The sequence below is a fragment of the Rhamphochromis longiceps genome, linkage group LG3, assembly GCF_057381845.1.
Source record: "Rhamphochromis longiceps isolate RC_006_pf linkage group LG3, R_longiceps_female_GT1.1, whole genome shotgun sequence".
Lineage (NCBI taxonomy): Eukaryota > Metazoa > Chordata > Actinopteri > Cichliformes > Cichlidae > Rhamphochromis > Rhamphochromis longiceps.
In genome coordinates, this window is record NC_140559.1 from 3,440,418 (window position 1) to 3,453,548 (window position 13,131).

General features: G+C 40.8%; 1 protein-coding gene and 2 long non-coding RNA genes across 6 annotated transcripts in view; 2 read left to right on the forward strand and 1 right to left on the reverse strand.

Annotated features, from left to right (window-relative positions):
• LOC146672537 (uncharacterized) overlaps positions 1-13,131 on the forward strand; it is a 134,939-nt gene that overhangs the window by 95,324 nt on the left and 26,484 nt on the right. The window lies entirely within an intron of this gene.
• The window catches only part of LOC146672538 (uncharacterized), a 131,309-nt gene that overhangs the window by 93,617 nt on the left and 24,561 nt on the right, over positions 1-13,131 (forward strand). The gene's annotated exons all lie outside the window — the stretch shown is intronic.
• On the reverse strand, positions 2,992-8,917 carry LOC146672543 (zinc finger protein 711-like). 4 transcript variants are annotated; one of them, XM_085401335.1, is made up of 5 exons: positions 8,643-8,889; positions 5,256-8,317; positions 4,383-4,965; positions 4,200-4,293; positions 2,992-3,857 (listed from the first exon to the last, which is right to left on the reverse strand). In XM_085401335.1, exons 2-3 carry the CDS (start codon positions 5,475-5,477, stop codon positions 4,711-4,713), a joined length of 477 nt encoding a protein of 158 aa, XP_085257461.1. In that variant the 5' UTR covers positions 5,478-8,317; positions 8,643-8,889; the 3' UTR covers positions 2,992-3,857; positions 4,200-4,293; positions 4,383-4,710. The 4 variants fall into 4 exon arrangements, with proteins under 4 accessions (XP_085257461.1, XP_085257460.1, XP_085257459.1 ...); XM_085401334.1 differs by having other exon boundaries at positions 4,200-4,965; XM_085401333.1 differs by having other exon boundaries at positions 2,992-3,861; positions 4,200-4,965.

Consider the following 13,131-nt stretch of genomic DNA (forward strand, 5'->3'; position numbering starts at 1 on the left):
TTTTAACAGTAATACACAAAACTCTGGACTCGGACCTCTCTCTCCCACAGTCAACACAATACCTGTCATAATCACAAACAGAGAGCAACAGAATTATCATAAATCCAGTAACTCCAAAAACATTAATAACCTCCGGCCTCTTCAAAAATATCAACATCCATTCAACTCTATTGTCAAAAATCCACCAGTCTCAATCAGTATGGCACTTTTAAATGTACGCTCTCTGTCGAACAAGTCTTTTATTATTAATGATTTAATTATAGATAATAAACTTGACTGTTTATTTTTAACTGAAACATGGCTGGGCTCGGATGCACCAGTTGTTCTCACTGAGGCCTCCCCACCAAATTTTAATTTCTCTTTTTCTATTAGAAGTGGTGAGAGAGGTGGTGGGACTGCATCTTTAGCCAACAACACACTCACCACCAAACAAATTTTATTTGATCATTTTACCACTTTTGAATTCCATGCTATTGTTTTCAGCAGCCCTCCAGTTTTATCTGTCACAATTTATAGACCACCTAAAGACAGCGCTGCTTTTATCAAGGAATTCTCTGAATTTTTAACAAACATACACTCAAAATATAATATGATAATTTTAACCGGTGACTTTAACCTGCACATAGATAATCCTTCTGACCCTGCAGCAAAAGAATTCTTAAACATTCTTCACTGTTTGGATTTTACCCAGCATGTCACGCAGCCGACTCACAACAGAGGACACACTCTGGACCTGGTCATCACCCATGGGCTGTCCACCAGCGTGTCCTCTGTTGTTGACTTGGCTGTCTCTGACCACTACTGTGTGTTTTTTAACATCACCGGTTTTATTCAGCGGGAGACCTCGGTGCGACCTGTGAGGAGGCGCTATCTAACCTCTGAAGTGGCTGCAAATCTTACCAGGGTTTTAGTCAAATGCCCCCCTGTGATTTTACCTGCACCCTGCGATTTGATTTTTAGTTATTTTAACAGCAAACTGAAGAAAAGCCTTGACTCCGTTGCTCCACTCACCACCAAAAAGATTAACGTAAAACATGCATCACCCTGGAGAAACGAAGAAGTCAAAAAACTCAAAAGAAATTGCAGGGCAGCAGAAAGGAGGTGGAGGAAAAATAAAAATACTATCAACCATCAAATATTTTGCGAGCAACTTAAAATGTACAATAATACATTAAGGAAGTCAAGAAATTCATACTTCGCCAAAATAATCAGTATTAACAAAAATAATCCCAAGGTCCTCTTTTCCACCATAGATCATTTATTAAACCCTGATTTTCCCAAAGAACCCCCACAGACTCGCTCTGTGAGCAGTTTGCAGACCACTTCAGGGGAAAGATCAGCGCCATCAGATCTGATATTTTATCTAATCGTGATATGATTGTAAACACATCTGAGGGCTCGATTGTACCTGAGGAGACACTGGACAGCTTTGTCCTGGTTAATGCTGAGAACCTTCAGAAGGTTTTCTCCACAGTGAGACCCACCACATGTCTTTTAGATCCAATCCCTTCTTCACTCTTTAAAACACTTTATGGATTTTTTGAGGCTGAGCTTTTATGCATGATGAATTGCTCTCTTCAGTTGGGTGTCTTCCCTGCTGCCTTTAAAACGGCGGTGGTGAGGCCCCTTCTGAAGAAGAGCAATTTGGATTGTAATGATTTTAATAACTACAGACCTGTATCCAACTCACCATTTTTAAGTAAAGTCTTAGAAAAACTTGTTTTTACTCAGATTACTGATTTTCTGAATGATAGACAGATCCTGGAGATATTCCAGTCTGGATTTAGGGTGAACCACAGCACAGAGACGGCTCTCCTAAAGGTTTAAAGGTAATAACCTAAAGGTAATAACTATTGCATTTATTAAACTGATTTGCATTAGACTGCTGATTTATTGTGAATGAATGATATTGTTTTATGATGCATTATACTGCTGAGTTATAAGAAATACTGTTCACAGAAAGTCATCGCCTTATTTGTCTGATTAGAAGAGAACAGCCTAACTAAGCCTAACAGGGGACAGGTACTTCTGCCCAACCTGGCAGCCACAAAGTGAACTCATTTAGGTAAAGATAACCACATGCACCTAACCAGCCTGCACCAGCCTGACATTTCTTCCTCCTAAGTAAAAACCAATGGATGGATTGAACTTAAAGTCTCAGCTCAGTTTTCTATTTTGACCACCTACACCCCAAGATACTCTTTTAAAAAGTGTTGTTTTCAGATCCCTTTGAAGTTCATAAAGGGCCTGTTCATTTTCATTCAGATGTTTTATTACATAAATGTTACTGTTTTCTTTTGATTTATGCTCCCACTACACTGCACCTCTACAAACAACAATGCCACGGACTGTCAGCTGCTTTTACATGCTGTGAACATGAGTAGGTTTGATCAGAGTTTCAATTATCAAAGAAAAGACAAACTGAGCAAAAAGAAGGAAAAAAAGACCAACTTCTTCCCAACTGACAAGAAAAATACTCGTCATGTTTTCATAATAAAGGATCAGGCTCCCCATTTATGACAGCTTGGACCAATAATGTATGTTACACTGATGCTACTGTAGAGACAGGGTCAACATCTCTATTTAAATATAATTAATATACAAAACACAATGAAAGTTATACATGAATTATTCATTATTTTTCACTATTGATAAAATTCATGTATACTAATCAAAGTTATACATGAGTAACGACATTATTAATAATGATTAATAATAATAATTCTAATGCCAACATGATGACTGTTCATAGCTCCTGCTTTGAAATACTGAACTTAAACATTGAGCTGATGAAAGATCACAATTCACAGTGGCCCACTGTCAGAATCATTCTGAATATAAACTCATCGAGTTAATCTGAACCTTTCTCAAATGTGCTGTGAATAAATGCTGCTGCAAGCCACTGTGGGAAAGCTGTGTTATTATCATGGAAACATCTGTGACACATTCACAGAGGACGAGGACACAAAGGGACGACACGCAGAGGCTGTGTTAAAGTCAAAAATCCAAATCTTTAGTCCTAAACAGGCAGTGGTTACAAACAGGAAGACGAGCAGTCCATTAAACAGTCTACAGGGTCAAACATACAGAGAATTCAAACAGCTATTAAAAACAAATAACTGGACACTGAAAAACTTCAGTGATGTGTGAGGCACCAAAGGGAAGCAGCTGAGTATATTCAATGAATTCTCTTCAAATACAAAGACAGAAACTCCTACAGGCAGCACGCAAACTGAGCAGGATACACAAAGATCAGAGATTACAAAATAAATCAGAAAAGGATTTCAAACTTACTGAGAGCAAGGCCTCTGTTACAAATCTGTCTAATAGAGAAACATGCTGTACAGATACAATACGCTCAGTGTTCATGGTCATTTAAAAACTGGCTCTACCTGAACCACTTCAATATTTTATGAAGTCACTGAGTCGACCATTTCTACAGTTTGTTTCCTTCATTGCAGTTAGAGTGCGGCTGGTAAGGATGAAAACACACACAGAGCGTAAATTGTCTTTGTTAGTAACAAACGTCAGCAAAGAAAAGACAAAACACACAAACACTCTCATGATATTCATGAATCATTAGAAAGCATCCAAACATTCTGCTCGTGGACTTTTACAGTCTTATTTGCACTCGCTCATCTTCATAATCATCCTGATCAATACATGACAGGGGAGGCTTTGAGGTAGGCGGGGCTCTCTGCTGATGTCAGCATGAAAGGCAGGACCAGCGTCTGCCACATGTTGGTGAAACATCACAGTACACTGGCGTGGTTTCCTTTCCAGATGTTGGACGTTTGACACTTCAACGTTGAGGCCAACAAGAAGACACAGTTTTGGGTCGGGTTGCTGCAGGGTTTCTAACTGAGCAAAAGCAGAAGCACACAGACCAACAGGGATCAGATGCTGAGTGTTAGAGGAACATCTGTGCTGATCACTGAATGCTGCTGTGGTCTCTTGTTGAAGTTGGCTGGTGGGACAGTCTAATAGTGATATCCTGCCCATCGGAGGAACACTTTTAAAAACACATGCAATACTTTGTTTGTATTACAGTCACAGTTTATGTTATTTTTGTCCTTTAAAAGTGTTGCTGTACTATAAAGTCCTATAATTTGAGGCTAAAATGGCTCAGAGAGTCTCTCTCTCAGAGGATCTCCTTTGAAAGTGGAGACGGCTTTATCCGCTGATCCACGTCACTTTACCTGGATGTTTTCTTTGAAGCTGGATGAAGACTCCTCTCCCTCACTCCTGCTGCAGCTGTGTGGTCCAGTTGGCCTCTGAGGTCACAGTCAACATCTGTAGCAGAAGAGGGGAAATAAAAGTCCAGGTTACCAAAACTGGGAGCTTTTCCAAAATAGAGCGTAACTGGACTTTTTCAGCCTTACAGGCAGATAGTCGTCTGAAGCTGCAGCTTTTTCTTTTTAGCTTTTTCCAATCTCTGCTCTCGGCTTTCTTTGAGAACATGTCTGCTTTCTTGGCATGGGTCTGTCTGCTGTTGGTGAAGAGACTAAATCCACATACTCGCTACTAAGATCTCCTCAAGTAGTCTCAACCAGATTACAGTTTAAGAGTAAATGTCTCCTGAGAGTTTCACCTTGGGGAGATGCTGTCTTGCTAACATGCAATCATGAGCATTAATCTATGAGGTGAAAAAGTCATTTTAAAAGCTCCAGCCACAAGTTTTATTTCATCTGTGTTTTGGTCAGAGTCCCATCAGACCTCCAGAATGGTGTCAGAGTGTTTTCTATCCACGTGATGAGCACAGGCCTCACGTCCAGACCTCCACGGGCACCATAGCCTCTTTGGAGCTAATAGGTGCAAGAAGGTTTTGTTGGGATAGGAACTGAAGAGGAAACTGACGAGGAAGGCAAGGATCTTCTTCAGCTCCTCCGAGCCAGGACCTCTTTGTGTAGGCCAGCATTGGCCAGGTAGCCCTCCAGCATCGCTGGATGGCCGACAGTGGAAAACCTAGAGGAGTAGGAGAGAAACAGCAGCTTGGAGCATGTCTTTATACTGTTTAGTTTTTAGAGCCACAGACTTTCTTTTAATGTCATTGTTCAGGATCTATGACTGATTATGTATTTATTGTATTCCTCCATGACTGTGTGACAGCAAGTGGAAAAAACCAGCTTCACCTTTGTTGATATGCTTGTAATTTTAATATTGATTAAATGGCCCATGAAATAATAGAAAGCTCATATATGAAAATGTATTTTAAGAAGTAAAATGTTAATCTGAGTACAAAGGAGTACACTCACCTTCTGGTAGATGGAGGTGTAGCGAGCGCTGGTGAACATCCAGGCCTCCTCGTAGAACTGATCACTGATTGGATCCAAAACATCGATGGAGGATCTGTGTAAGCGCTGAGGATCGTCCTGATGGACAGAACAGAAGGAGAGTGAGACAAGTGAAGATATACTAAACAACACTGTGACATGAACTGAGCCACACACAGTTTGATTCACAGCTGATTGACACATTATTTGACCACGAGCAATCTTTTCTGGTTTGACGCCGTCTTTGTAGCCAGAAACCAGCTCTCTCCTCGGCTTCCTCCACTACACGCTTCCCCCACGCCAGTCTCCTCCGTCACTATAAAGGGGAGAGTCATGAGCTCCATCACCCTCACCTGTGCCGTCCAACGTCCCGCCACCAGCCTCCACTGCAGCAGGCCAGAGACCACACCCCTGCCGCAATAAGTAAAAGTATATCCTTGCTGTACCCTTAATGCTAAATGTGCTAAATTAACCGCTGCCTTTGCCCCTTTGGGATTATTCTTATGTCACTGGGATGTTGACCTTTGACCTTCACATTAGAGAGATGGGCAGACATAATTAGTGTATGAATTTTAAAGTAACAGGTAATAAAGAGAGTGTAACAAATGTAGTCAGGTTTATTACTCTGTATCACACATGAGTGCCCGAGGGAGGCGGGGCTGACTGGGGAGACACAGGAAACAGAGAGACAGGGCTGACTCGACATGAAACGATGAAACGTGGGACACGGGAACAGAAACTAAGGAGGAGCAGCCGGGTGAAGGGCTGCTCCTGCCGGGAGCGGTGGAGGAGCCGCTCCAATCGGAGGCCGAGGACGAGGCGGGCGAGGGTCTATACCTGCCGGAGGCAGAGGAGTCGCTCCACCAAGAGGTGGACGAGGGGCTGTGCCTGCTGGGGGCGGAGGCGCAGTGCGGGGAGCCACTCCAAACGGGAGTGGCGGAGGCGGTGGCGGAGCAGCTGTGCGAGGAGACGGAGGTCCCTGCTCCAGGGCAGCCGGAGTTGGAGGCAGAGGAGCGGGACAGCCCCGCTAGGCCGGGGGTCGGCGGGCTGGCTAGTCCAGCCTCGCTGCCACCTCAGACGTCACACCACACAACCACCAACCCCTGAGTCCCCGTGTTTTAACACGGCGGGCGTGATTGCGGATGCCGTGCAGGTGCGTCCGCATGGCACCGCAGACCACGCCCCACCACACTGATAAATAAGAAGAACAAAAACCAAGAAAAACAAGAGTCAAAGAAAACCAAAAACACAAAGCATTGGGCCAGGACCCACTGCTGTGACATTTATATGTGATAAAAACATTAAAAACTGCTCAGATGTTGAAATCTTTCTACGTATACTTTAGGTTCAGCTCTCCAGCCTGGCATTTGGTTAAGCATGATTCAAACATTTGATTTTGTTTAACTGGTTTTAATTATAGTTACATTTTGTGAACATTTGTTGCAGCATTTAAAAATACATCATTTATTTTCAAACTTTTATTTGATTTAGAGCATCATGTTTGACCAACGTAAATGTTTTAATTTCATATAAAATAACTGAAACAGTGAACTAAATATCTGAAATCTTTCCTTCCTTAAAAGTTATAATCCTACTTAAGTTATAGTGCAAATGCTTAAGCAACAAATATACTTGATGCTAATTAATTAATATTTCCCTTTGATGTTGCAACTATGCGGTCACTTCTGTCTTTAAACAAAATAATATTTTCCAGTTACAGAAATCATAAAGTCCAAACTAAAGTGCTACTGTTGCTATATGCATTTTATATAAATCATCATCATCATCAGTAATGCTTTTTTAAGACCAGCAAAACTTTATTTCACTTTGGGTTAGCTGGGATAAGCGATGGATGGAGGGAATTTTACTTCAGCCACAGAAATCCTAAACAGGAAGGAGGAGCAGAGTTACAGTGGATCACTATCCAGCAGGGAAACAAGGTTTATTTCAATTTCTTGGCCATGAGTGAGATTTACTGAGTGGGCAAATTAGGGAGACGACACCATCAGATCCCGAGCCCTCCATGTGTTAATCAAGAGACGGCTGCTGTGCTACATCCATAAATAATGAATAAATTAGGAGCTAAAGCTGAAAGGACAGTTTATTTAAACCATCAGTGAAGATATTTAACATTTGAATTTTTTATTTAACATTTGCAAGATTCAATAACATAAAGAACCTGAACAAGAAAACATTTATGTGCATCAAAATACATTAAAACAAAAACTTTATAATAGGAAACAGTTTTCAACCAACTGATGAAAAGAAATCTAACCACTTGACATGAACTCTACAGTAGGACAGTTTTGAAAGCTTAAAATGGAACTAGGGGAAGAGTTTGATTCACAGCTGCCTCATCAGATTTTTACAGGAGATTCTATCTGAACTCTGTGGAGCCTGATCTCAAGCTTTTTGAGTCTGACACAGAAACCAGAGGATCTTTCTGTGTCTTCAGATTCACTGTGATCCAGTGATGGGAGTGATTTCAGCCCTGAGTGATCGCGCTGATGTTTGCACAGAGCAGACAATGAGGTGAATGTTTGGGCACATTGGTAACAGTGAAACAGTTTATTAGTAACGTGGGATCGTTTGTGTGCAGAGTATGAACTGAGATTCCTGAAGCTCTTGTCACACTGGTCACAGCTGTAGTTTCCTTCCATGTGTCCACGTTCATGAATGTTACGACTACCTGAATGTGAGAAGCTTCTCTCACAGTGTCTGCACTTGTGTGGTTTCTCTCCTGTGTGGACTCGTTTGTGTGATTTAAGGTCCCTTACAGTGGTGAAGGATGACCCACACTGATCACAGAGGTGCTTTTTAACCCCACTGTGAATCAGTTCATGTCGTTTTAAATCACTTGGTGTGGTGAAGCTTCTCCCACATTCTTTGCAGTATTTCAGTTTGTCTCCAGTGTGTCTACGTTGATGTACTTTTAGGGTCTTTTGCTGACTGAAAGTTTTTCCACAGAGGTCACAATGAAAGTCTTTCCCACCACCACAGTGATGACAGGGTTGAGAACTGGATCCATCTGTGTCGCTCTGCTTCTAAACAAAGACACAAAGACAGTGTAAGTCAGTCCTTCAACATTTGTATCCTGAACGTCGCCTGAAATAAAGAGCATCTCTGCAGACGTCCAACTACATTTGACTGTTTCAGTTAACACACTCAGTTTACTGGGCTGCAATAACTACAATACTACCACCATAATACTACAGTAATACTAAAATCATAACTGAAAGGAAAATCTGAATAATCACTCAGAGCTGCTTTTCCATGCAGTAGAATTGCTAACATGCTAACACAGTTTAATGAGCAGAGTTGTTCCAAACAGTCAGGCTAAAATGACAAGATAACAATATAAATACATACCTCACAGTAGCTGCACTTGTAGAGTCTCTTTCTGGTGTGGATCTGTTGGTGTTGTCTCAGGTCATGTGGAGCTTTAAAAGTCTTCTCACACAGGTCACATTGATAAGGTCTCTCCTCAGTGTGGGTAAACATGTGTCGTTGTAAGTGTGCGTCTGTTGTAAACTGTTTGCCACACTGTTCACAGCAGTACACATCATGTCTGGTGTGAATGCGTAGGTGTGTATTTCGGTACCCTCTCCGGCTGAAAGTTTTTCCACAGATGTCACAGCTGTATGCCTTAATTCCAGAGTGGGTAACTAGATGCCTCTGTAAGCTGCTACTGCGAGCAAAAGCTCTGCCACACTGATCACAGCTGTACGCTTTAACTCCACTGTGGATGAGTTGGTGTGTTTTTAGGTAACCCTTCCAGGAAAAAGACTTTCCACACAAGTCACAGCTGAACGGTCTCTCTCCAGTGTGGATGACCTGATGCTGTTTTAGTTTAGCCCTCTCAGTAAAACCCTTCCCACACTCGTCACAGCTGTATGCCTTAATTCCAGAGTGGGTAACTAGATGACTCTGTAAGCTGCTACTGTGAGTAAAAGCTCTTCCACACTGATCACAGCTGTACGCTTTAACTCCACTGTGGACGAGTTGGTGTTGTTTTAGGTAACCCTTCAAGGAAAAAGACTTTCCACACTCGTCACAGCTGTATGGCTTAATTCCAGAGTGGGTAACTAGATGACTCTGTAAGTGGCTACTGTGAGTAAAAGCTCTGCCACACTGATCACAGCTGTACGCTTTAACTCCACTGTGGATGAGTTGGTGTTTTTTTAGGTAACCCTTCAAGGAAAAAGACTTTCCACACAAGTCACAGCTGAACGGTCTCTCTCCAGTGTGGATGACCTGATGCCGTTTTAGATTAGCCCTCACAGTAAAACCCTTCCCACACTCGTCACAGGTGTGTTTTTTCTCTCCCTTTCTTCTGTGAGGTTTGTCGGCCTCCTGAGAGCGCTGACTTCTGGCTCCATGTTGGTCCTGCAGTGACAGAGATACAAACAGAGGCAGTGAGTGAAATGCAGTCGTGGAACAAACTCAACCTTCAAACTCCATTAACACTAGTTTTAAACCTGAAGGTGGAGCGTGGCACCAAACACCTTAAAGGTCTCTTATCCCCACCTGCTGGTAGTTCTAACACATTACATCCAACCTGCTGTTAAAGATAATTCATGACTGTTCAAACACTAAAATCATGCCCATCCCTCCTGATTGTACACACACACACACACACACACACACACACACACACACACACACACACACACACACACACACACTATTTTATAATTTAGATTATTTTGTTGTTTCCTATTACATATTTCTATAATTTGTATAGATTTATACAGAATTATTCAGTGATAATAAATCCTATGTTTGTTTATTCTAAAGGAACCCCGTTAGCTTCCACAACAGATGTTGCTCGTCTTCCATCAAATACTCACATAAAATATTACACAATAAAGTGGATTCAAGATATCCACATAATTTCACTCTTACATCCACAGTGAGGTTTCACAATTGTTCAAATATAAGCAATCAATAATAATAATAATAATAATAATATCAATAACATTGAGGCACATTACACAAATTTCAAAAACAAATCATGTCTTACAATATTTACAACAACTAAAAGCTCTGTAAATCGGCTTTTAAGTGTTCATTGAAGTTTTGAATAATTCTCTAATTTTTTAAGGCAACTTATTCCACTTAAAAGTTGCTCTAAATGTAACAGTTTTACAAAACGTTACTTTTAACTCGAGCATTTACTAAATTGCAGCTTGTTGAAAACTGTGTAATATGATGATGTATTTCATCTGGATACTGCAGCTGAGCAGAATAAATGTGGTGTGTTTAACAGAATTGCTTTCTTTAGAACTACAAGTAAGCCATAGAATATTTTAGCCTGTACAGGAAGCCAAGAAAGGTTATTATGCATTTTATCAATATTAGTATAGTATGAACATCTTCACACTAATCTGGACGCCTTATTCTGGACTAACTGAAGTCTGTTAAGATCTGTCTTATTAGCTGCTGACCAAATGATTGAACAATACTCCAGATGAGACATTACTAGTGCATTAATGACATCTTTCATAATGAAGAAGTGATACACAAAGAGCATTTCATAGCCATAGCTATGCCTTGTCGGCAGAGTTATGTGACATTAGTGATGTTTGTACTTTCAGCGTTAACTTGGTTTTAAAGCCTTTAAAATATACGCCGTTCAATAGTCGACCTTAATCTGACAGAGAATGTGATGATTTTGTGGATAATTAAAGTCAGTCATATATCCACAAACACAACAAGCTGAAAGTCAGTGATGCTGCTTGGTTTGCAGTCCTGAACATCACGGCACAAGCAGGATTCACTGCACTGTTAATGTGAGCTGTGTTATATTGCTGCCTCTGTTCGGTGGTGTCGAGCCAAACGCACTTTAACGTGTGTTTGAACGAGCTGACGGTTCACTCGTTAAGCTGAAAGAAAGATGCTTTAATCACAGCAGTCACACATGTGTCCACTGCACCATCTGGAACTCTTCTTGTTTACACTCGTAATAACACAAACACTAAATCCTGCTTCTCTGGTGCTGTTGTGTAGCAGTGTGTACACCTGAGACTGTCACCTGTCTGTCTGTCCTGCACTCTCTCTCTGTTTCTTTCTCTCTGATTGTGGAATAAAAGTATGAACATGTGTTTATAAGTTACACTTGTGTTTGAATCCTGCAGCTTATCACACATTTGATTTCCATGTGTGACGACTGCAAGTGTCCAGAGTGAGGACAGACTGAGGGAGCCACTGCTGCACATCATCTGTGAGGCTTTGCAGCCCTGATGATCCACCAGGACAAACTCAGCAGTGTGTGAGGAAGAGGAGGAGGAAGAGCCAGCAGCAGCTGACAGATGGAGAGAATAGACAGACTGTTCCCTGTTTGTGAAGGACTGCTAGGAAAGTTTAACATAACTGTCTGTGCTGAATCAGTCTTATTAGGTAATGTTCAAATAATGTGATCATCCCAGTGTTTCCAGTGTGGGAGAAAGTACTCAGGGCCTTCAAGTTACACACTATGAAAGGCAGCAACAAGTTTAATGTTCAGAAACCTAAAGTCTGTATCAGCAGCAGGATGGAGCTAAAAATAAATGTTGGTTTCAGTTCTATGAAGCTTTGAGTATTTTGGATCAGTAGCTGCTGTGTGTGTTGCATCATATTGCTGTAACTGTTTATATGCTTTATATATTCTGAGCTAAGTTGATCTATAGTGTGTGGAGCAGGGAAATTATTTTACTGCTATTGTTAAATAATCATCATTATTACCATTGCATTAATAATATAATCTGCAGTATGATCATTGCTTTGACAATGTAATAGATAGCTTTAAGATGGCCTTAAGATGTTTATGATGATGTTAATTTTGTATTTCAGATGCAGTTATAACTATTGTGTACACAATGCATATCTGTGCTTATTTGAGTTGATGTTCAGGTTCTTTAAAGGTCTTAAGCTTCACTGACGTGACTGTTCAGGTGATACATGCTGAGGGAAAACTAGAACATAGAAGGAATTGCAATACATGCTTACAAAACACTTATATATCAGGTCATTTCATATTAAGGTTTTAAGTAGAGGTTCTTGGTTAAAACATTTATTTAGTAGAAGACATACATATAGTCTCAGTGAGCCTCTGGTCTGGTGAAAGGTCAGAAGTGCAACAGGTGAATTGAGAAAGAGCATTTGAGGACGAGACACAGACAGTTAGTAGGTGAAGAGGTGACACAAAGAGCATGTGAGGTCAACACACACACACACACACATGAGTTAGATTTATTTAGAGGAGAGATTAGTCATGTCTCGGCAAGAAAGAGGAACAATTCACTTTAAGACAAGAACGGAAAGTACCATCCATGAAAATAGAAGATGATCTTCTGGGTTAAAAGTCATTGTGGTGTTGATCTGATCTATGTATAAAATGTATCTGTGACGCATGAAGGGGCGTCAGTAAATCAAACCCTGATGCTATAAAATATCTGTTCATGCTTTGATTAAGTTGAAGACTAATTGCTGTCTGCGTACAGAGTTGTCTTCCCACACGTGTGTATTCATTAAAAATCATTGTTTGACCAAGATCTTCTGGACCATGGGTGGTTTGTACTCTCCTTCCTCAATTTTGAACCTTAACAAGTGTTACATCATATTCTATAAGGATGTTATGTGTTTGTAGACTTTCTGCCCAGTTTGACCCATTTAGCAGAAGTCAGCCTGTTTAAGGCTCTGATATCTATTCTGTGTGACTTACAGCAGTTATGACATGGTCTGATTTTCTCACCCAATAAAGGAATATTTCATATATCAGTCTGCTCTTCATTCTATCAGACACAGTTATCACAGCTCCTACATTTGCTTTTTACACATATATGTAAGCATTGAGCCACATTTAGTACCAACATATTAA

Bases quoted from the DNA above. Each gene is read 5' to 3' on its own strand.
- LOC146672543 (XM_085401335.1), bottom strand. From the start codon at position 5,477: ATGTGTCAATCAGCTGTGAATCAAACTGTGTGTGGCTCAGTTCATGTC. The intron at 4,966-5,255 runs GTGAGTGTACTC...CTACTCCTCTAG, and splicing joins ACACCTCCATCTACCAGAAG to GTTTTCCACTGTCGGCCATC.